The sequence below is a fragment of the Elgaria multicarinata genome, chromosome 15 (genome assembly GCF_023053635.1).
Source record: "Elgaria multicarinata webbii isolate HBS135686 ecotype San Diego chromosome 15, rElgMul1.1.pri, whole genome shotgun sequence".
In the NCBI taxonomy this organism is placed as follows: Eukaryota; Metazoa; Chordata; class Lepidosauria; order Squamata; family Anguidae; genus Elgaria; species Elgaria multicarinata.
This window is the reverse complement of record NC_086185.1, coordinates 25,166,802-25,190,682: the sequence shown is the minus strand read 5'-3', so window position 1 is coordinate 25,190,682 and position 23,881 is coordinate 25,166,802. Positions and strand designations below refer to the sequence as shown.

The 23,881-nt window shown below is 51.3% G+C and overlaps 1 protein-coding gene across 4 annotated transcripts in view; it reads right to left on the bottom strand.

Moving 5' to 3' along the window:
- DLG3 (discs large MAGUK scaffold protein 3) overlaps positions 1–23,881 on the bottom strand; it is a 78,129-nt gene that overhangs the window by 28,431 nt on the left and 25,817 nt on the right. For 3 of the 4 annotated variants that reach the window (XM_063141605.1, XM_063141607.1, XM_063141606.1), the window contains 9 exons: positions 15,490–15,543; positions 14,041–14,091; positions 13,511–13,635; positions 12,288–12,457; positions 11,033–11,169; positions 9,716–9,860; positions 8,149–8,308; positions 3,754–3,910; positions 2,364–2,466 (listed from right to left, as the gene is read on the bottom strand). In XM_063141605.1, coding sequence (XP_062997675.1) covers positions 2,364–2,466; positions 3,754–3,910; positions 8,149–8,308; positions 9,716–9,860; positions 11,033–11,169; positions 12,288–12,457; positions 13,511–13,635; positions 14,041–14,091; positions 15,490–15,543 — 1,102 coding nt within the window. Of the gene's footprint in view, positions 1–2,363; positions 2,467–2,718; positions 2,856–3,753; positions 3,911–8,148; positions 8,309–9,715; positions 9,861–11,032; positions 11,170–12,287; positions 12,458–13,510; positions 13,636–14,040; positions 14,092–15,489; positions 15,544–23,881 lie in introns of those variants that run through there. The other variant, XM_063141608.1, reaches the window with a different exon arrangement.

Genomic DNA, 23,881 nt, shown 5'->3' with positions numbered 1-23,881 from the left:
GGTGCCTTTTGTGGGCAACCTGAGGGGGGCGGGGGCGGCCTCGCAGCCACGAGCCCCTCCTGCCTGCCACGAGCGGGAGATCGGCCGGTCCCTCCTTCTCCGGGACATTCTGAGGGGGCTCCTCACCGTGGGGGGGATAGACCGTGACCCCCAACCATCGGTGGGGAGAGAGAGGGGGGCTCCACAAGCCCCCTCCTCACCCCACCCCCTTCTCCTCACCTGTCCTGGCGCCCGCCCGGATCAACGGCGGCGGCGGCGGCGGCGGCTCCTCCTCCTCCTCCTCCTCCTCTCTTTCCCTCCCCCATCACACAAAGCGAAGCCGCCCGCACGGACGGGAACGCCGAGGCCCCGCCTCCGCAGCTGGCCCTGTCCAATCGCAAACAGCCCTCCTGCCCACCGCCCAATCGCACCTCGCGCCGCCTCAGCGAAGGCCCGCATCCCGCATCCCGCCTCGGCCCAATCGCCACTCGCGCTCTCTCAACTAAGGACCGGCCTTCTAAGATCGCCTCCGTCCAATCGTCGCCCGCGCTCCCTCACACACGCACCGCCCACCCCGAGTCCCGACTTCTTTCCATCGCTCACAGTCCCGCCTCTTAAGCGCCGCCTGAGACTCTGTCCCCTCCCTCCTGTTGGCTCCGCCCCTGCCACTGAGACTTCCACGTCAATCAGTTCTCTTCCTCCAATCGTCGCCCGCGCCTTCACAATCGCTGAGCCTGATTGTGCCATTAAAGCTGCAGTTCCTCCCACCAACCCAACAAGAGCTTCCTTATTTGCTTACAAAGCCACGCCTCCCACTCTTCCCCTCCCCCGCCACCTAAACACACCACCAACGCGTTTTAATGAATGCAGACGAGACGGCGGGGGCAGGGTTGTGCTACAAGGCAGGCAGAAGTCCAACAGGGACAGCTTTGCACAGTACAGCCCTGTGGAAGCTTGCCATGTTGAACTGCTGCCTGTCATACAGCTGTTCTTGGCACAGGAGCCCTATTAGGGTGGTGAAAGATGAAGGCAACTCTGATCTCCTCTCTTTGAGACACTCAGATTTGACCATCTGCCACCCATACAAAGAAGGGGCCAACACCCTCCAAGCCCATGCCAGGACAAAGAGAGAAAGATTCTCATCATGGCTATCAAGTGCTTCAGAAGGACTAATGTAAAGCGATTCACACTCCAGCACGGAGGCAGCGTATTCCGACCCACATATTATGAACTTTTTTAGTCTTAGGGCGGCTGTGGGTCCTCTTTTACGGAGGGCAATCCGGTCCAAAACCAGGCCATGAAACTGCCCATCAAAAGCACCTGGACAGCATATGGAGCAAGGCACACAGGCCGCCCGGTCATAGTCCTTCACACCCTAGTGAGATGTACTGAATTTCTATTTGAATTGTAGTGATGAATTGTTTCTAAGCTTGCATCTATACATATAAATGCACATAATGCATTTTATGCAAATTGCTGCCCTTTTGGGGTGGGGTGGGGGATGCACTTTGGATAATAAAATCTAAATAGCAAGGGATTGCAAAACAGCAACCATACGGTGGAGAATCAACCCTATCAAGCCTTCTCCACCTGGTGCCTTCCAGATTTGCTGGACTACAATGCCAGCATCCCCCCCATCCAGCTGTAGTCCAGCACAATTGGAGGGCGCCAGACTGGGGAAGGCTGCTATAGGGCCAAGAAAATTCTCCAGATGGAAGGTCCCACGGTCAGGAATGAACCCACGGCACCACTCCTTGCAGGACCCAGGAACTGCTGTATACTGCAACAGTTTTTCGCAGCGCAATCACTCTCTTTTCCACACACATACTTCATGCACCCTGCAAGGAGGAAGGGTGGGGATGAGTTCCATGCAGGAACAGGATGCTTGATAGGGGAGCAGGACCACGGCAGGAGGAAGTCCCTGACAAGAACAGGGCAGCAGCAGATAATGATAAGAAGCAAGACAGCAATGACATTCAGCCGCACCGATCCTGCAGTGTGCTGCCATAGTTCAATCTGACGTTGAGCCTAGGCACAAGCGGCAGAGTGGCTAAGCCAAGCCTCCCATCCCTGCTGATGGGACAAATCCTGGTGCATCCTGTTTCTGACAAGAGCCGGACACATGCAAAGGCTCCGGCAAGGAGCTCATAAATGTGGTCAAACCATCCTTCATCCAGCCGACAAGAACAGGCCCGGCCTGTAGAGACTGAGGCTTTCGCTCTCTCGCTCCACAGCTCAGTCCTTGGCCTTCTCGCCCACCATCGACTAAAAGGCCAGCCGTTCACAGCGGCAGCCAAACCTGTTACCGACACGCAACGCAAGGAGAGACACTGGTTTGGGGAAGGGGAAGCTCCCGGCAGGAGAGATGCAAGAGAATTCCCTACCTTCAGGCCTGTACTGGGCTACAATGGTGACCGTCTGCCCAGCCCTCTTCAGCGCCGCCGCCGCTTGCTCGTGTGTTGCATTCCGGAGATTGACGCCGTTCACCTGGGCAAACAGACCCCACCCCTGTCAGCTCACCTTGAGAAGGAAAGCCGGTGCCACCCGCCTCGCCTATGATGGCACTGCACACTTAACTCCCAGCATGCAACACCCTCTGCCTGCTGACAGCCCCACACCAACGGTCTCAATCCCCTATAGCTGCAAGCCCAGGTCCCTACTGGCCCAGACGCTGGAGAAAAAGGGCACCAGGCGCCCGGGTGTCAAATGCCGAAGCTTTTCAGGAAGCAAACGCCCGACCTGACCCAGTGCAGCTGCTTCTTCCTGGAAATGGGGTGTTCGGACAGCTTGCGCCATCGGTGCCTTTAAGGGGCGAGCATTATGCTTCAGGGCCCCGCACACAAGTTCCATTTAGGCTCAAGCTACAAGATCCAGCTCTTTTTTGTACTCTCGCTCCTGAAGAGGAAGCTTGCTTCTACCGCGTTGGGCTGGGCTGTGGGCTGGGATAACTAACCCAGACCGGTCTGGTGAGCTGCTCTGTGTGGGCAAAACACGTTAACACCTTAGTGCCTGGGGCAGGATCCCTCAGATCCTAGAGAAGGGATGGGGAAGGGTTGGCCTAGGGGAGGCGACACTCCAACCTGCTTGCTGCCAGATTTAGAGCACTTAGCTGCCGCTCTGCCTGGAGCAGACCCCAGGGGAATACAGACGCTTGGGCTGCAGGTAGGGCTTCTGCTCCCTGCAAAGGAGGCTCCCACACAATACCACAGCCTCTCACAACCTGGTGCCCTCCCAATGTGTTAGACTACAATTCCATCATTTTGGCCAGGTTGGCTGGGAATGGTGGGAATTCATTCATTTATTTATTTATTTATTTATTTATTTATTCATTTTTGTGAACCGCCCAGAGAGCTTCGGCTATTGGGCGGTATAAAAATGTAATAAATAAATAAATAAATAAAAATAAATAAACATTTGTATCCTGCCCTATATCACCAGGATCTCAGGGAGGTGTACAGATAACGTAATACAATAAATATACACAGCTAAAAACGTATATACAAACTAAAACCAGTAGGAAAAATTTAAATGCAATAGGAACAGTTACCATGTGCAACCTTGGAGAATTTTAGCCTTGAAAGGCTTTAATAAAAAGCAATGTTTTAATTTGGGTGCCGAAATGGTGCCGGTCGGGCCTCCAAGGGGAGAGAATTCCACCACAGGGGTGCTACCACAGAGAAGCCCCTCTCCCATATCCCGCACTGGAGTTGCAGTCCAACACTGCACCAGGTCGGAGGAGACTGCAATGCCAGGACAGGGCCTGGTCCCACTCACCGAGAGGATGCGGTCTCCACGACGGAGCTCCCCGCTCAGGTCAGCAGGGCCGCCCGCCAGGATGAAGGAGACGAAGATGCCCTCGCCGTCCTCACCGCCAACGATGTTGAAACCCAAGCCTGTGGAGCCTTTGTGCAGCGTGATCTTCCGAGGCTCCCTGGCAGGACAGACGGCAAATGTGAGGACAGCGGCCCCAGGCACAGCTGGGGCAGAGCGGAGGTTTGTCTGCATGGTCCCCCTTCCGGCATCACATGCATCATCAGATATTTATTTATTGCTTTTCTGTTGTGTTTGCTTGGCACAGTTTGGTATTGCTTTTATCTTTTATGTTTTTAATCTTTGGGAGGATTCACTTCAAACACTCCAAAGACATAAAATAAATAACTCATCTGGTGGGGGGGCCCATGCCTGCTAGACTGCTGTCTCATAACAAATAGATCAGTTGCCATCACAACTGACATTTTGGAGAGGAATGAGACTCTAACAAGTTCCATTCATTTCAGTGGGTCTACTCTACTAGGACAAACGTTGCATACTAACCCACAAGTTGCCTACACAGAGAATAAACACGGAAATGCTAGGAGCAAAACAAGAATCTTGCTGGGCGAATGGGCAAGTTTGCATCTGATGCAAACCAGATCCCTTCTGTCTGACTTGACGGGAGTTTTATGCACGCTCAGGTGGGACTCAGCTAAAGATCCAGCCCCATGATCCTGTAGTTTGGGCAAGCGTGCTGTGTGCACTCCCCAGCTCTTTCCAAAGTAACCCCACTTCTGCGCCAAGGAAGAAAACATGAATTCAAGTGTACGTGATGCAAATTTGCATATATATCCTGCTGATGATGATAGGGAGGTGCAAAGAAGATGCTACCGGGGCAGGTGTGGGTGAATAGCTGGTGAACGGCTCCGGGGAAGAATTCCCTTGTGTGCCAGAGACAAGGTGGGGAAGAGGCTGTGGCTCCTTGGTTTGAGGGAGGGGGACACAGCCCTCCATTGATGGCCTATGCATTTGAAAGATTTCGGCCTGGTTCAGACAACACACTAAACCATGCTGCTTGACCACAAAATGGTTAATGGGATGCATTAAGGTCAATGCATTCCCTTAACCATGTTGTGGTTAAGCCAGCATGGTTTAGTGTGTTGTCTGAACCAGGCCACCTGCTTTTCTCAGGCCCTTCCAGCAACCTTGAAGAGAACAAATGGAAGAGCAACACACGAGGAACAGGTCATGGGTGTCTGTACACTCCTTGTGGTCTGCAACACAACAAAGACCAACCCTGATGTACTCCTGAGCTGACCACACAACCCATTCCTTACTCCCCACATAGCTGGAAGCCCTCCTCCTCTGTACCTATTGCTGACTAGCCCTGCTTTTTAACTCCACTGGACAGCTGGGGGCGCAAGAGGGAGGAGCGCTCCCCAGGGGCATTCCTGGGCACAAATCTGTATCCAGTTGGCATATGTTGATTTTATGCGCATATATGCAAATACAGAAATAATTAGTGGGATTTATTTAAGTTGCATTGGAGGCCAAGCCAGCCCACTCATTTCTCATCTCAAAGCACTGAAATAAAATAAAAAATTCTGCAATTCATTTGCGCCTTGCTTCAGATCATCCCAAACCCATGGGAAAAAAGGGTTTTTTTCTTTTTCTAAGCTGACGTGCCATTCAGGGAGAGACGGAGCGGCGTCATGCAGCATGTGGGGAGGGGAGAGTTAACCCTCCCCTCCCCAGCTGCAACTCCCCCTGAAAAGTGCCACCTGCATGACAATTAATTGAAAAATAACCCCCTCCAAAATCACCCCTTCCATTGGCACCAATGGGCACTCGGGGCTCCACTGGACAGCAGGCCCAGACCGTGCAACGCCCCAAGCTCTGCAGGAGCTCTGCATTCCTTGAAGCCCTGCTCATCCAAGCCCTCACTGCAGGTGCTCAATCCTGGGGTGGGAGAGGCAAATCCCGACAGGATTTGTGGGAGCAGTCTCATGCCCCCAAAGTATCCCACCCACCCAAGCACCTGCAGCAGAGGCATGTGCCAGATCCCCCTTGTCAACCTAAGCACCGAGAGGAGAGGGCACAGTACCTGAGGCCTGTTTGGTGCCCGGGAGCAGGGGGTGGCTGGGAAGGGCGCCGCCTGCATGCCATAGAGGACGAGACGTTGACGGTGATCATGGTGGCAGCTTCTCTCTGCGCCCGATGAGAGCAAAAGGGGCCGGGTGGCTTGCATTTTATCTGGGCCTCTCTCGGCCCCCGCCACCCCCCGTGCTGCCCGTGCAGGAGCTGTCTTTGAAAGGTTGAGATGAAGCAGACGCCCGCTGATGGCGTTGGGAGAAGGCCTGCCCGGAAGAGGCCTTAACCCCTCCCTGCCCAACAGCCCTCATGCCGTGGAGACGACAGGGCAGGTCAAGAACTGATCTTTGGGAAACGTCTCGTCCTGGGCTGCCACGCCTGGGAAACCAAGTGGTCCAAACCAATATACTTCATTCATATGCTACTGAAAGGGGCCTCCATCAACCTTCCCCAAACTGGTGCCCTCTAGATGGGACAGAGTGCAACTCCCATCATTCCCAGCCAGCTGGGAATGATGGAGGATGTAGTCTGACACATTTGGAATGGCACCAGGTTGGGGAAAGCCAGTATAAATTCTTGAGTGCCAGGCAGACCCAGCTGCAGGGGTAGGGAACTTTTTCGGGCCGTGGGCACATTTGGTAATTCAAGAAACTGTCCTGGGCACCACCACAAAATGGCTGCTGTGGGAGATATGGCAAAAGACAAGTCCCCGGCCCAAAGGACTAAATAAAAAGCACAGGTGTGGGGCTGAGCCCCAACACACTAAACAACTCCTTTGAGTCCAGTTTTCAGCAACAAAAGAAACCTATTTTACAGTAATCCAGGTCCTGGTATGAAAATAAATTTAAAGAATTAAATAAATCATGTAAAAAAAAGTGGGAGGGTTAGGGCACCTCCGTAGGCACTTAGAATGGTGTCCAGGGCACACTGGTGCCCATGGACTCCATGTCGCCTACCCTTTCCATGCTGAGTGGCTGGGAGCAGGAGCCACCTGGTCAGCCAGCCACGAAGTCAAGCTTGTTGTATGCGCATCTGTGCACATGTGAAACTGCCGGTCCAGCAGGCAAAAAAAGGGAGCATCGCTCCGAGCTGGCCCCTTGGATTCCCACATTCTTGGGCTCGAGGTCTTTCGCTACCGCACCTCCAAGCACTAATCCAGCTACTGCTTCCTGCTGGTGCTCAGCATGCTTCCCGGTGCAACTGCCTCCTCCTGCTAGGCCTTGTCCTGGATCCCCCGAGAACTCCCTGGATGCCCTCAAGTGGCCACTGACTAGCACTGCTGTGCAATCGTGTGATTATAGAAGAATAAATGGATGTGGAGTCACACGGGTGATGGATACCCTAACATTTCCAGGGCTCAATGCCTGCAGAACGTGTTGCCTCACTCCAGTTCCTCCACTGCCTTCTCTCCCTCCTCCACCCCTCCCTACTGTCAGGCCCTGGCTTCTCCATTTCCCCATCGCTCTCGTCTCTACTATCTCCCGTGGATAGCAAACCTTCAGCAGAAGAGGCCGTGTTCCTTCTGGGTGCCGCACAGCACCTAGCAGGACTATTTCAAACATTAACTAATTGTAACTTCATTATTGTAAAACTGTTTGGAACTTTCTGGGTGAAAGTGACAGACAGATATTTCAAGAAATAAATAATTTCTCTTACAATCGTGATTCTACTGAACGATCATATAGTGTCTTCCTAAGTCTGCAAAAGTGTTTTCAGTACCGGCCCACCTTGCAGGGTTCTTGGAAGGAATACTGCCGTAATGTATGTGAAGTGTTTTGAACACTAAACACTAAGTACTATTGTTATGAATGTGAGGCTGAAAAGGATTTCCAGGGCGTAAGGGGGTGGAGCTTCATTGTCTTACCCCTCCCCATGAGTAACAGAAGTAGGAAATTATGCAACTTTGCCTGATTTGCATAATATATGCAACTTGCAGGACTCAGTTTTTCTTGGTGCAGAATTCTGATTTCCTTTTTTAAAAAAAATCGCAGAGAATACTGAGCCCTGCCTAGGATTCTTGGATTTGTGGGGAGGGGGTATATTCTGAAATTCAACAGGAACCCCTCCTATAAGACCCGCCCTCTCCACACTCATTCACTCTAGTTTTTTGGAGCCAGGCGTGGCCCAGGCCAGCCAGAGGATGGAAATCCACATATAGAGCACGCCTTTACATACCATGTTTGCTGCCAAACCAGCCAGGACTGAACAGCTCCACATACCCATCTAGGGACACCCAGGCAGACAATTCCCCCCCCAATTCCTCTGACATCAAACTCCCAAACCGTGAGGAAGGGAAGGCAGTGTGCATTTGGCTTCATTGCTCACCTGGTGAAATCCTCATCACCGATCATATGGCGTGGCACGGGTGAGTAGCGAGCAGGGGTGACCTGTGGTGGAGCAGGGTAGGCCGGCTTGCTCTCCATGCCTCCTAGGTAGCCCAGGCCAGGGTTATGGCTTATGTGGTTGTCGGCCAAGGCGGAGAAGGCTACGGAGACAAAGGCATGGGATCCTGAGGCAAGCCCAAATGGCGAAAGGACAGGGCCCGGTATCCCCACAGAGGACCCTACCCTTCTCCCTGCTGCTAGTACATAAGAACAGAAGAAGAGCCATGCTGGAACAGGCCAAGGGTCCATCTCATCCAGCACTGTGTTCCTACAGTGGCCAACCAGCTGCCCCCAGTGGGAAACCCACAAGCAGGACTTCAGTGCAACAGCGCCCTCCTGCAAATATTCCCCAGCAGCTGGTGTACATGGGCATACCGCCTCTGACACTGGACGTAGCATATGGCCATCAGGACTAGTAGCCATTGTGGCTCTGTATTCTAGGACTCTTCCCCCACTCTCACCACCAGTGATATCAAGAGCAGGGGTGACATTTGCCTCCTGCTGCACCCATCCCTCCGGTCTCTCTCCGCCTTTCCTTCTTCCTTACCTCCTTTTCTACAGCTACAGGGAAGTGGGCAGTTTTAGCCAGAAGATAACAGGCTGACAGAAACAGAAGATGAAGCATGGAGCAGTGTTCGACAGGAAGTGGCCCGGATGTTCTGGATGTTAAAGCTCCACCCAGATGCATTTGTAGAAATAATTATTGCCGGTGGGGGGGGGGGGGGAGAGCGCCTCTGAGCATATAAGAACATCAGAAGTGCCCTGCTGGATCAGACCAAGGGTCCATCTAGTCCAGCACTCTGTTCACACAGTGGCCAATCAGCCATCGGCCAGGGACCAACACAGCAGGACCTGGTGCAACAGCACCCTCCCGCCCATGTTCCCCAACATAACTGTGTTTTAGAATTTTAAATTTTGTATACTCGTTTTTATCTTAATTTTAGAATTTCTGTAAACCGCCCACAGAGCCCCGGCTATGGGAGCAGTATATAAGCGCAATAAATAAATAAATAAATAAAATTATAACTACAATTATCCCCCAGACATCTAGGATCAGGAGGCGGCAGAAGGCATGGCGTTGAGGCTTCTAGTATCTCCCTTTTCCTTTCAGTAACTGAGACAGGCCATGGGAAGACGGAGGCAAACTGACAGTGAATTCTACCCAGTCCCCCAATACAACTGAGCTTATTGGTTGCCTTGGGAATACCAAAAATGTTGGCCTAATGGCAACGGTGAACATAGAAATAGGACCACAGGAAAGCACTTTATTGAAGGTTAGACTATTTTTCTTCCATCGGGCCCAATATAAGTTCTCTCTGGCTGGGTGGCTGCTCCCCAGAGTCGCAGCTGGAGAGAAAAGTCTCCCCCATCTCTGGCTTCCTGACCCTTTTTTAACTGGAGGAGCTGGGGATCAGACCTGGGACTTTTGGCACGCAAAGCGCAGAAATCTACCCCTGAGCTACAGCCCCTCCCCAGGCGCAAGCGGCAGGCAGGAGGCAGATACGTACTGCTGGCGTAGTCGGGTGGTGCGTACATGTCGTTGAGGTGGGAGCTGCCTGGCTTGGCCACCTTTAAGTACACCATATCCGAGGTGTTCTTCAGCGCAGCCACGGCCTCCTCGTGCCGCACGTCCTGCAAGTTGGTGTTGTTCACCTGGGGACAGTAGTCAAGGGTGGGGGGAGGGAAAAACAGCCAGAGCTGGAGGGGTGGCAGAGCTCAGAGCCTAGGGGGCAAAATTTAGCCCTTCAGGGTTCCCCAAATGGCCGCGCTCCTTTTTCCCCTAACCGTCGATGGTTGGGCGTTTTCTTTGTTCTTGTGCTGTCTCCTCTCCACACACACACACACACCCCACCTTCTAAAAGGCTGAAATGCCTCTCCTAAGGCTTCGTGGCTGGCAGTAGAAGAGTCAATATGCTGGCATTCCTGGCTCCACCCCACTTTTGCCTTTGGCTCCGCCCACCACTGGAATGCAGGGGGGCCCAAGGACTTCTCTGCGGTGGAATTTGGTCCTCAAGCCAAAAACGTTCTGCAGCCCTGGACTGAGCCAAGAAGAAGAGGCGGCTTGCCAGGTCGGACCAAAGGCCCATCTACACGACTATCCTTCTTCACACAGCGCCCAACCAGAAGCCTCCAAGGAGTCTACCAGCAGGGCTTCACTGCCACAGCCGTCCCCAGCTTTATGTTTCTAGCATCTGACAGACTACCCCTGATTCTAAGCTCTCATGGTTCATGAAAACACAGAAAGGGCCTTGCTGAGACAGGACCATTGAACCCAGCTTCCTGCTTCTCACAGTACATAAGAACATCAGAAGAGCCCTGCTGGATGAGAGCAAGGGTCCATCTAGTCCAGCACTCGGTTCACGCAGTGGCCAACCAGCTGATGACCAGGGACCAACAAAGCAGGACACAGTGCAACAGCACCCTCCCACCCATGTTCCCCACCAACTGGTGCATATAGGCCTACTGCCTCTGATTCTGGAGGTAGCTATTGAGGACCCATCAATAGCCTTCTCCTCCATCAGGATGAAGACCCACCGATAGCCTTCTTCAAGCCATCTAAATGGGTGGGCATCACTACATCTTGTGGAAGCGAATTCCACAGTTTAACTATGCATGGCGTGGAGAAGTACTTCTTTTTATCTGTCCTAATAACCAGTAAATAACCAGATGCCTCCAGAAAGCCTCATCAATGCTCTTGATGGAGCCAGAAGGTTCTCTGCTATGGGGAACATGTCCAGTGCCCGGCTCTCTCTCATGCCAAGAACTGCTACCATCCACAGTGCCGCCCACCCCAGGACTCAGGTCAAAGCAAGTGGTGCGCTCACTGCTAGCAGCCGGTCGCCGATCTGCAGCCGCCCGTCCTTCTGGGCCGCCCCACCTTCTATGATCTTGGTGATGTAGATGCTGTTGTCTCCAGGGATGTGCTGGTTCCCAATGCCACCAGCGATGCTGAAGCCGAGTCCTGGAGAAAGGTAACAGGGTTAGGGAGCTCTGCCATGCTTGCACTGGGTATGAGGCTCCTCTGTCATCCAATATAAAGCCTCTTTGCTCCCCCCCTCTCTGCCATGATTAGATTTACAGCCTACTTTTCAGGGAGAAAAATATACTGCAGAACCTCCCCCTGCCCTCATCCCCAATTCCCCCCACCCCCCCCCACCCGCTGTTTGCAAAGAACAGAGGGCAGAGCAAGACAATTCATTTCCGTCTCGACTCATGAATGAACCTTGCAAAATTCCCAAAGACGTGAACGCACGTGCTCAAACTGTGCAACACAATAGGCCGTGCTCACTTGGCGAGCGAACCGGTGGAAATCTACTCCAACTACCCAGGTCATTGCAAAGCGGAGAAAGTGGGTTTCTGGGTCACTGCATTCCGAATTCTGTGAGGGGCGGGTTGCAGGTTCGGGCCTGGTGAGTAGCGCTGAGCAGCAGCAGAAGGACCCGGGACATTACAGCCCATCCACCAACACAGCCAAATGCCGCTCAGCCCACCACCTGGTGGGACCCTATCATGCCTCAGCAAGAGCCACCCTACACCTAGGGAAAGGTTTGCCAACCTCCCCTGCCCATTTCCCCAGGATTCCTGTCTGGGCCATGGAGCAACTGCACTCCTGGTCTTTTACCTCGACAGCTCTTGCTCCTCTTAATTCACCTCCATGGGCACCATCTGCCTCCTTGTCCCTCGGCCTCCTCCTCTACGGCAGTGGCGATAGGAACACAAGAAACTGCCTTCGACGGAGTCAGACCCTGGGTCCATCTAGCCCAGTATTCTTGACCCTGACAGGCAGCAGCAGCTCTCCAAGGTTTCAGGCAGGGATTTTCCCAGCTCTACCTGGGATCAAACCTGGGACCGTCTGCCTGCAAAGCAGAGCCTCCTCCCAATGAGCTTGACCCACCTATTACTGACCTCAGCATAGCTCTTTGCTGGGACCTGACCTCTTGGCAATGGCCTAGAGGCCTCTGCCCCCCCCCCCCCCCGTGCTTTTACCCCCCACCCCCACCCCCCAACTGAGAAGCAACGGCCTCAGATTAAGGCTGGCCGTCCACCTCCCAGGGGAGCCCTCCATATCCGGCAGGTCACCTTTGGGTCCTTTCATCAGGTTGACCTCCATGATGGTTTCTGGCGGGGGCTGCCTCCGCCTCACGAGGAGTCGCACCACCGGCCCCGCCTCCTTCAGCGCCTCCACGGCCTTGCTGTGCACCACCTCAGAGACGTCCACTTCGTTCACCCTCAGCACGCAGTCGTTCACCCTGTGCCGAAGAGCAGATTCCGGCCGAGCCCCAGAAGAAATAAAGCGTGAAGGAGAGGTCTCCATCACTCCACAACGGTCGTTCGCTCCAAGGTGAACCGACGCGGACCACTGTCTGTGCTCCAAACCAACACCTCCAACTTCCCCCTTCTCCTGCCGTTGCCTCATTTTGATTTTCATTTGGTTTTATAGGATACACTACACCAGCCCTCCCCAATCCGGGTGCTGACGCACCGGAACGGCACCAGAGTGGCGAAGGCCAGTTATCCACAGTTCGTTAACAAACATCTCATCTTGGATCAGGGGTGCCAAACTTCTTTCAAAACCGACACCTGAATTCAATTTTGGAGAAACGTTCAGGGGCTGCATTCCGGTGGTGGATAGGGCCCCAAATACTAGCAGACTACAGCTTAAAGCTCTTAGTCACAGTGATGTGGGAGAGGGATTTCAACCTTTAAGAACAGGAAGCTATGAAATGGCTGGCGGTCAGGAGAAAGGGGAGGGGGCATGGCCATTCTGGGGAACTCCTAAAGATTAGAGTGAGTTAGAAATATTTTGAAGAGAAAAACGCTAAGAGGTTTGGTTCTATGGTCTAAGCACAATGGCGGACGACGAAGAACTGAGGTAACGGCGGGAACCCCATGGACATGCGCGGTAGCGTGGGGGAGGGGTTCCCGCCAAAAACGTTCCACTTAGCTATAGAAGGTTCCGGTTTGGTCTCTGCGCAGGTGCAAAGCCCATATGTGTGATGCATAGAGACTACGAAGAAGAACTCCTGGAGGACCAGATTTGCTCATGGGCCTGAGGTTCAACAGCCCTGTTTTATACTGTCATCTGTTCGCAGTGGAACCTGGTGGCTCCAATGTCAGGGGGCGGTGAATCTGTTCCAAGTTTCAGTCAGAAACTCAGAAATCTTGCACCTTGGATAGCTCCTTTAGAGTTCTGACTGGACCCGGAGCGGATTCACCGCCCCACTGACATCGGAGCCACCAGCCTCCACTGTCTGTCCCTTGCCCCGCAGGGATCAGGATCCACACGGTATCCAGGAACTCACCCCAGCCGGCCATCCATGGCGGCTGCTCCTCCCGGGATGATCTTCGTTATGAAAATGCCGGGGTCGTCGGAGATGTGCGGGTTATCGATGCCTCCAGCGATGCTAAATCCAAGGCCAGAGTTACCCTGGAAAGTGAGGAATATTTAGACAGGTTTTTTGCAGCAAGAAATGGCATTAATTAGATAAATACAGCGATTCAAGGGCATCGAAGGTTTGTTGCACCAACGCAACTATCTGCACGAACATAAGGCTCGGCTTCTGCCTGTAATCGAGGCAGAAAAAGCCGGATCTCCCAGGCTCTGCTGGAAAGCAAAGTGCTCCATTATATGGGCCTAAAAGCTCCAGCCCTCAAGGCCACTGCAGCGGAAGGGAGAGAGAGGGAGCGCATACGAGGGTCCCCCCGCCCCGTGCTCGCCGTGTTTTCGCCCCCACACCCAGAACGTGTGCGCTTTTGCGGCTGAATTTCGAAAGCAGATGCACTCTGGGGACAAGAAACTCCAGTCCCAACAAATCTCATGTTGTCCACTCACCCTTTCCAGGACAATCTCTTCGTACTTGAACATCCCGTCACTGCCATTCACCTGGGGAAGCAGACAAAAATGTTCCAGAAACCCATGAGCACATTCCTCCCTTCCTCCCAGTGTAGGAAGGGCAAGATTCAGAATGAGTGGTCACATTCCACAATTTGTGGCATAATCACAGCCACGTTGCTCTACTGACCTCTGCGGGACACAGAACCCACTGGTCAAAAGGCTCCTTCCCTCCCCGCACAAATACATGTCATGATTTTTTATGGATCACGCCAGATATACATCATGACCAGGATAAAACCTGGTAACAGCAAGGAGGGTGGAAATTTGGGAGTTTCCCCATCAGCTTCAGTAAAGGAGTAAGGATGGGGTATCCTGAAAGATCCCTGATAGTTGGAATGACTAAATGGCAGCTGGGTTTACACAACACACTAACCAACCCAGTGTGGGTTGTTGTTGAACCATGGGCTATTTTGTTGTCTGAGCACAGCATGTTTTCTGTGGGGGTCACTCGCTAACCATGTGGTGTGGCTTGTTAACCACCCTGAACAACCCAACAACCAGCCATGGGTTCTAAAGGCAGCTTGTTCGAAAAAAAGGTAATAATCACACGGCATGGTTAACAAGCCACCCTGCAGAAAACGCACTGCGTTCAGACAACACGACGACCCACCCTGCGGAAAACGCACTGCATGTAGACAACATGTTAACTCAGCCTGCAGAAAATGTGCTGCGTTCAGACAACACAATAGCTCAGGGTGGGTTAGCGTGTTGTGTGAACCCAGCCAAAGTCAGCTTCTGTGAGTGGGCTCGGTCCAAATACGAGCACCCCCCTCCTCGTGCAAATTGTGCATCAAAGAAATCTGATCACTTCTGCACCTTGCACAGCTTATTCTGTTTTCCAAATTTATGCTGAGGACAGGGTTAGGAGGAGTGGAGAGGACAGAGGACAGAGACTGTGGCGTCAGGGATGAGTAAGCAGCACTGTGCACAACACTGAAATGTGGAGCTTACACAGCCCTCCGGGCAGACCAGAACCTGAGCAAAACCCAGGCTGATGGAGCAAAAGTCAGACCTGCCCATGTCTTGAAAGCTACACCCTAGCATAGCCAGCAAATACAATGCTCTGGAATTTCCCAGGTGGAAGCTGTCAGGAATGCCCTTCCCTCAAGGAGTTTGACCAACCCCTTTTTTCTTCTCCCTACAAATGCATGCCTCAAATTCTTGACAGATGGTGGCAGGCGGGTTATCTAAGATAGATATGGGAAGACGCGCCTCAAACAGCTAAATCCCACCCCATTCGATCATGGCGTGAGACAGGATCCGTGCAACGGATGCTGCGCCACTGGCAGTAGGGAAAGGAGATCTCCTACCCTTCGCAGGGCCTTAGGCAAGTGTATGGGACCTGGTGGACCAGGCATGGACCCCAAGAGAAAAGGAGAGACTTACGGAGAGGGTGGGCTCCAGGGCATCCGTGTTCACAATAATGGGTGAAGGGCTGGCCTAGAAGAGACAGACAAAAACCACAAGGTTGTTCATCCAGAAATCCATGCAGGGCCCTCTGCCCTTTACTTGCCTGGTTGCCCTATCCATCTTTTCAGCCACCTATAAGGCCAGAAAACTCCACCTGAGACACAGACAGTTCTGGCTCCAGGGCTTTGAGACACCCTTCCCCCAGTGAGTCTACCTTCTCACTGCCATTCCCTCCAGCAGCTCTTGCTCCACCTCCTCTTCCTCATCATTGGCTACCCCTTCCTTGCTTGAAAAGCAGGAGAGCCAGTGAGCAAGTAGTCCGGGGCATCTGCTGGTCCTCCTCCTTCTCACCTCCTGGACCACAACGAGAGGCAGGTGAGCAAGCAGGTTGCAATGGTGAAGAGGGAGCTCTTGTCAGCAGGCCTCTGGACAGATGCCCAACCATGCCTAACCTTGACATTGGTCCTGGACACAGGTCTCCAGAAAGAGGTTGGGTCTTCCTTCTGTTGTACAACATGGATTCACCTTACTGTACAAAATGTCTCACCTTCCACTAGTCAACCAGCAGCTTGCCAGATGCAGAATATGAGACATGATCTTTATTTGAGCCAGGCCACTGGTCCGTCGAGCCCAGTAGGCTTACTCTGACTGGTTCCTTGGCCTAAGGCAGAGATCCTTCCCAGACCTGTTACCCAAGCTACTTTCATCTGCGGGTGCCAGAGGTTGCATCCAAGGCCTTACACAAATAAAGCATGTGATCTACCCATGAGCTATGGTCCTTCCTCATAAAGACAAGGCAAGGCATCTCCCGAGTGTGCGAGAGCGAATAAGAGCATGCAATATCTTTATTGGAAGGCAATATTTTTGCGATACAGTACAGATTTGATATGGTATTTCTGAATTTCTTTTCAATTTCCCATTGTCCCCCAAACAGCTTACAATAAAAACAATTCAAACACCATTATAAAAATGCAACATCAAAATACCAAACATATATAAGAATTTACAGCAACTCTAAAAAGATAAATCCGGCTCTCAACAGTCAATGGATCGATATAAACTGTTTTCACGGCCTTCCTAAAACGACAGGCAGCCGGTAATCCATCCCTGGGCTGCTTTCTCCTAGCCCAAGAAAGCAATTATATTTTCAATATCTTTTATACTGCATTTTAGTAAAGAGAATATTCAGTACAAACAATATAAGAGAAAATTAAATCAATTACAGAAAACACTGTACAAAACCCATTAAAAAAAAAAAACACCGCAAAAGTCAAAGCCAATGTAAAAACTGCAGCAGAAAGTGAAAAGCAAGGAATGTCTTAGGCATGGGTGGAAAGGCAAGCAGCAATACATTCAGGGGGTTTCCTTCGGCAATGTATTCCACTCTCTCGGTGCCACCACAGAAAAGGCCTGCACCCTCACGCTCAACCAGGAGTAATAACATTGCCAGTTACACATCACGCTGCAGTGCTGTTGCATTCCCAGTGACCCTTTACAACAGAGAAGCTAAAATGCAACAGACAGCATAGCAATGGCCTTCTACACAACTTGGAAAACATTGGGAATAACGCTTTAAGGCTCTAGTCGTGGAAGGCCTCCTGGCCCAGTGAAGATACATACGCACCTAGTCACGCAAATAATACAGAGAAGTGGTGGATGGTTGAGGGGGGGGGGGTCACACATCCTGGGGGGAGCCTGACACATATTTTGCAAACCTTGGGGTTTTAGACCCCCGCCCACACAATCCCCACCTCAACACGTGGCTACTTCCAGTGGTGTAGAGTAGCCAGGATTCACGGAGACATGGCACTAGCAGTTCCTTATTAGCAGGGGACACTGGTGTCACCGACCCCCACCCACCCCAGAATTCCGTTTCCTCTAAGCTTGGCTGTAACCCTCACCGTATCTAGGGAGAAATGAATTTCCCGAGCAACAATATATTATTCTCTATTGTCATATGAAGTATTTGGGGGTGGCTTGAATGGGTATTTACAGCTCATTAGCTTTACAAACGACCAGCTCCTGGTAGAAACGAAAAATGCTAGAACTAGTTTGTTGATATGGATCAACACAGCTGACTGGACTTTTTTGGACTTTCTATGGGGGCGTAGCTACAGGGATTGTTATGATGAGCGCCCGGCCCACAATTCAGAATTTACCGCTACAGGACTGGCTACTTCCTTCTTCTGCTCAGCAACTGGGAGCTGTTCAGCCCAGGAACCTGCTGAAGGGAGGCAAATGGGAGGGCCCTTTGCTCACTGGTAGAGCATGTACTTCGTATAGGGAAAACCCCAAGCTCAGCCCCCAGCGTCCCCCAGTTAAAAGGACAGGTAGTGAGTGACGGAAAAGAATTCTTCTTTCCTGGAATCCTCTGAGAGCGGCCGCTATCCACAGCAGACAATACTGGGCAAGTGGGTCTAACAGGCTGACTCGACAGAAGGCAGCCAGGAGAATTCAGAAGAACACGAGGAAGTGCTCCCAGGTAAAAGTGATGGCCACCAATTTGGATGGCTTTAAAAGGGGGTTGGATAAATTCCTGGAGGCGATCAAGGGCTACTAGTCTTCATGGCTAAGTGCAACCTCCAGTATCAGAGGCAGCAAGCCTATATGCACCAGTTGCTGGGGAACATGGACAGGAGGGTGCTGTTGCACCATCTCCTGTGTGTGGGTCCCTAGCCGACAGCTGATCGGCCACTGCGTGAACAGAATGCCAGACTAGATGGACCTTTGGTCTGCTCCACCAGGGCTCTTCTTAGGTTCTTATGTTGCTGCTGCCACCAGCATCAATGCCAGGACAGAGGGATTTGTTGATAACAGGTGGGGTGGCAGGCGGCAGAGGCTAAAGCATCCTTCCCCAATCTAGTGCCCTCCAGATGTATCAGGCTGCAACACGCTTCATTCCCTACCAGTATGGCTGCTGGCCCAGACCATTGAGGGGAGCAGGTTGGGGAAGTGTAGCCTAGATGCTTGGACTGGCCTAGAAGCTGTGGGGAGACGCTACAGCTGCATTGCTTTGGAAAAGTCACTGCTTTGAAATGCAGGAGGTCCCAGGTTCAAACTCCGGGGTCTCTGGGTAGGAATGGGAATGACCCCTACCTGAAACCCTGTCAGTGTCGACAATACTGGGCAAGATGGACGAATGGTCTGACTCAGCATAAGGCAGATTCCTATCATCCCCATCCAGCATGGACAATGGGGAATGATGGGAGTTGCACCAGGTTGGAGGTGGCTGGGCTAAAGGCACATCCAGACCAAACAGCCAGGGTGGGTGGGTGCAGTCCTGTGTGTGTGAGAGAGAGAGTGTGAGCAGGGGGAAGTAATATGTCCATTGTCATTTGGATGGCAGAGGCCGGTGGGTGAAGGGTGCCCTGGATTCTCACAGCCATTGGAAGAGATTTCTCGTGCCCCGGAGCGGCTGCAGGGATGGGATGGGTTGAGTCCCCGAGGAACGAGCTGCGCTGTGCTGAAAGGCTCTGTCAGATCCCTTCCATCCAGGCCGCTGCCTCCCATTCTTGCTGCTCATTCAATCTCCCTGGGATGCTCGGGGCTGCACTCAGGACCCCGCAGAGCTCAGCACCTGGCCTGCTTTCCGGACTAACAGGCAGATCATCCCCTGTTTGCTGTAAAGAGGGCGGGGCCAAGAAGGGGCTTCTATGGGGCTCTGAGCTGAAAATGCTTCATGGGGTGACGTGCCCTGGGTGGGTGGGTGCAGGGGGGCGGGCAGAATACAGCAGGAGGCAACAAAGTGGGGCCAGGGGGTGTAGAAGGGAAATCAGTGAGGACTAAGGTCAGGCCACTGTTCTCCTGGGCCCCTGAAATTCACATTTTCAAGGCTGGGCTAGGCTGGGTGGATGCCTTATTTTATTATTGATATGTTACATTTATATCCAACAGACACCTGGCTGGCCACCGTGTGAACAGTATGCTGGACTGCATGGACCCTTGGCCTGATCCAGCAGGGCTCTTCTCATTCATTCATTCATTCATTCATTGCATTTCTATATCATGCAAGAGCCAAAGCTCTCTGGGAGTGTCACAGCATGATAAAACATAAGGAGGACATAAAGAACGCGAGAAGAGCCCTGCTGGATCAGACCAAGGGTCCATCTAGTCCAGCACTCTGTTCACACAGTGGGCCACCAGCTGCCCGAGGGAAACCCACAAGCCGGTAATATAAAACCTTTAACATTCAAGAATTTAAAACAGCTTAATAGCAAGTTAAAAACAATGAACAATAAAACTCCCAGGACCTGGCAAATGAAACGGAAATGCCCCATCCTATGCTGTCAAACGCTCGGGAGTAGAGGAAAGCGTTGGTTTGGTGCCAAAAAGATGACAATGTTGGCACCAGACGGATCTCGCTGGGGAGAATCTCCCACAATTTGGACTCCGGCTTTGAGGCTTGGGGGCACCTGAGAGAAAACTGAAGCACAGTTCCAGCCAGTGCTGTAGCTGAAAGGGAGAAGGAGAGGTGAGGGATGAGTCAAGGGAAGAAGAACAAAAATGACCATGGCAGGAGAGCAGCAGGTGGTTTGCCACCACGGCTAAATAATCCGGACCTCTATGGTCAGAAGCCACGTAGGGCTGATTGCCAAATGCCGGGGGCAAGCAGACTCCCTGCTGGTGAGCTTCCAGAGGCATCGGCCTGGACACTCTTGGCTACAGGACGCTGGACAGATGGACCTCGCTCTAATCCAGCAAGTCTGCTCTAAGATTCTGGCATAGTTCCACACCATTTCCGTGCGTATCGGTTGGAGAAACCACTGCTAAGGCAGCCGTGACACCTGGTCTCCTATCCTCAAAGCACACCGGCTTGCAAGGAAATCCCATAAGGATTGAATGGGATTTATCTCTTGGGCAAACACGGACAGGACCGGGATTGTTGGCTGCAAAGAGGCAATTAATCAGATCCCTGCCATAATGGTAAAAGATATGGGGTGTGTGTGTATATATCAAGGCCAGCATACAACATTTTTCTTAAGGAGGATGGAGCAATGTCAACAACACAAAGACACCGAATTTATAGGACAGGAGTGTTATTTTGAAATGACTGACACCTTTTGGAACCGTGGATTGCAAGCAACAATGAGTTATTTCTTACTGACGTAGCAGATACAATATGCTACGACAGCCTTCTGCAACCAGGCTCTTGGATGGAAGATATAGGGCTCATCTACACCAAGCAGGATATTCCACTATGAAAGTGTTATGAAAGCAGTATATGGTCTGTGTCAGTGGGCCCCAACAGTTGTCAGTGCACTTCAATACCACTATAAAGCAGTGGTGTGGCTCCTGCCTTTTATATACCACTTTCATACCACTTTCATAGTGGAATATCCTGCTTGGTGTAGATGAGCCCTTGGGGAGTTGTTATTCCAACGTATCCGTGGGGCACCAGGTTGGGTAGGGCTGTGCTGGGACCTGTACAGAATCTAGAAATTGCATCGCCCCAAGACTCCCAGTTTACAAAAGCGACCCCATGAAATTCAACATGCCGGAGAAGAAACCTAAAATGTATACTACTCACTGGCAAGATTCTTAACATCTCTGAGAAAGATCTAGAGCGGAAAGGGGCCTCCGTTGACGACGTTTAAAAAAGTGAACATCACAAAATGAGTCACGAGCGAACAGCCACTGTGGTGTAATTTATTTATTTTTTAATTCTTGGTTATAGGCGTCTTGGTTATTTGAGAGGCAGGGTATTAATGGGGAAAAAAAACCCAAATGGGTTAAAATTAGTCATCGGTGTGTCATGCTAAGGCGACTGAGGTTCAAAGACCCTCAAGCTCACTGGGTGACCCTTGGCCTGTCACTGCTCTCAGTTTAACCTACCTCACAGGGTTGTTGTGAGGACAAAATACAGGAAGGGGATGGGGAGAATCATATAACAACCTAGAGCTCCTGAGAAGGGTGGGATAAATATGAAAATGGACACCAAAGAGAAGAAACACGAGCAAAAAACAGGAAGGAATAATTCAGCTTTGTACCGCACTGGCTAGGACACAGGTTGAAGCTGCATCTAACCAAAACAGAAACACGCTGGAGAATATTCTGAAGAAGGAAACCATGTTGGGAACACACACACACACACACACACACACACAAATCTTAATGGAAACGGTCGCACTTATCTCAAGAAAAGAAGATTTAGGATTGCTTTGTGACAGTATTCAAAATATCTAGGATTGTTGTTAAGAAGGTGGGGAACTATTGAACACATCAGAGGTCAAGACTCAGTACAGGAAGGCTAAGCCAGGTAACCCAAGCGCTCCATTTCTCCCTCCAGTGCCTACTTTTCCCACCTGGAGCCCAGTGGAGAAGCAGGCAGAAGAAGAGAAGTGAAGAAACTCTGGGCAATCAAGCCCCATGTGAGTGTGGAAAAAATATCCCCTAGTTCAAACTTCAAAACTTTCAACAGTTGCCAAGGAGCAACTATTATGGGTAGACTCTATTAGTAAAAGCATTTCATCCAGAAAACAGGGACCAATGATCAAGCAGGAATACAAACGATAGATGGAAAAGAGGAGAGTTGGGGATGATTTAAGTACAGCTCAGAACTCCTTTCTCCTAACCCAAAAGCTGCCCTGCTGCCCACCAAGCGCTTGCAGCAACTAGAGCAAAACCCATGAAGGAGTTATGTTCAATAGCATCGCCATTTTATAAAGCCCCAACCTTTTCTAAGTGCGGAACAGACATAAAAAGATTCAGTAATCCAAGGAAGAAGCATAGCCAGGCCTCTTGCTCAGCTGAGGCTGTGGATGGCGGTCTGGACCGAAGCCTGAAGGCCTAGGTTCAAATCCTGCCCCTGTTACAATGAACTTGCCTTTGGCTACCTATTTAAGACCCTCCAACAGTTAAAAAAGGAATAATTTATGACTACACTGTCTCCTGTGTATGTTTCGAAGATTAGCACCGCAATATACGCATTTTAATAACCACACACCAACACAGGAGAGAGCAACGCAGAGGACGGAAGAAGCCCTTCTACCAAAAAAAATATTTATTTATTTATTTTATACCCCTTTCTACAAAAATATGGCAGCCAAGAAAAGCTAAGATTTAAAATTAAAATGTAATGAAAACCATCATAGAATAAGTGCCTTAAAAGCAAATTTTAAATGCACAACAATAAAAGGATGAAAATAGAAGCCAACCGAACAGATCTGCTTCCATGCCAAAGGCCTGCTTGAATAGAAATAGGCTTTGCCTGCTGGCAGTAGGACAGCAAAGAGACAGAGCCAACCGAGCTTCCCTCAGCAGGGAGTTCCAAAGCTCAGGAGCTGCCACCAAGAAGGCCCAGCCTCCCAAACCCTTTTGGCTTGGGAGACTTTGTCCAGGCTTGGTGTAAGTGGCCAGGAGGAAGAACCCAACGTGAAGGGCCCCATGGGTTGACAAGGTGCCCATATTCCCAAGGAAGTGGGCAAGACAAGAGAGCGCAGGGACACATTTTTCTCCCTTTCCCATAATACTAGAACCTGGGATCATCCCATGAAGCTGATGGGTGGGAGTTTCCAGGGGTGAAGGGCCAGTTCCAGCTGACAGGCCTGAGGGATGGATGAAGACAAGGCCCTACCTGGGAACTTCAACCCCTTTATGCTGTAGCATACCCATAGGTCTTTGCCCCTGGCTGGCAAGGGGTGTGTGTGAAGATGTACCAGTTGCATTACATGAACAGTTCTGTTCAGCTGTGGTCACCGCACTTAAAAAAGGATATTGTAGAGCTGGGGAAAGCACAGAAAAGGGCAACTCAAATGATCAAAGGGCTGGAGCATCTCCCCTATGACTAGGGGAGGATACAGCATCTGGAACTGTTTAGTTTGGGGAAAAAGAGGGTAAGGAGAGACATGATAGAGGTGTACAAAATGATGCATGGTGTGGAGAATGTGGCTAGGGAGACATTTTTCTCCCTTTCCCATAATACTAGAACCCAGTGGGATTATCCCATGAAGCTGGCTGGGGGTAGATTCAGGACAGAGAAAAGGAAGCGCTTCTTCACACAGCGCACAGTTAAACTATGGGATTCATTCCCACAAGATGTAGTGAAGGCCACCAATTTGGCTGGCTTTAAAAAGGGGTTGGATAAATTCCTGGAGGAGAAGGCTATCAATAGCTACTAGTCGTGATGGCTATGTGCTACTTCCAGTATCAGAGGCAGTAAGCCTGTGTGGACCAATTGCTGGGGAACATGGGTGGGAGGGTGCTGGTGCACCGTGTCCTGGTTGACAGTTGGTTGGCCACTGTGAGAACAGAGTGCTGGACTAGATGGACCCTTGGTCTGATCCAGCGGGGCTCTTCTGATGTTTTTATGAGGCGAACCCGGCCTAAGGGAAACATGGGCAGACGAATCTCCTCCAGAGCAAGCAGAAAA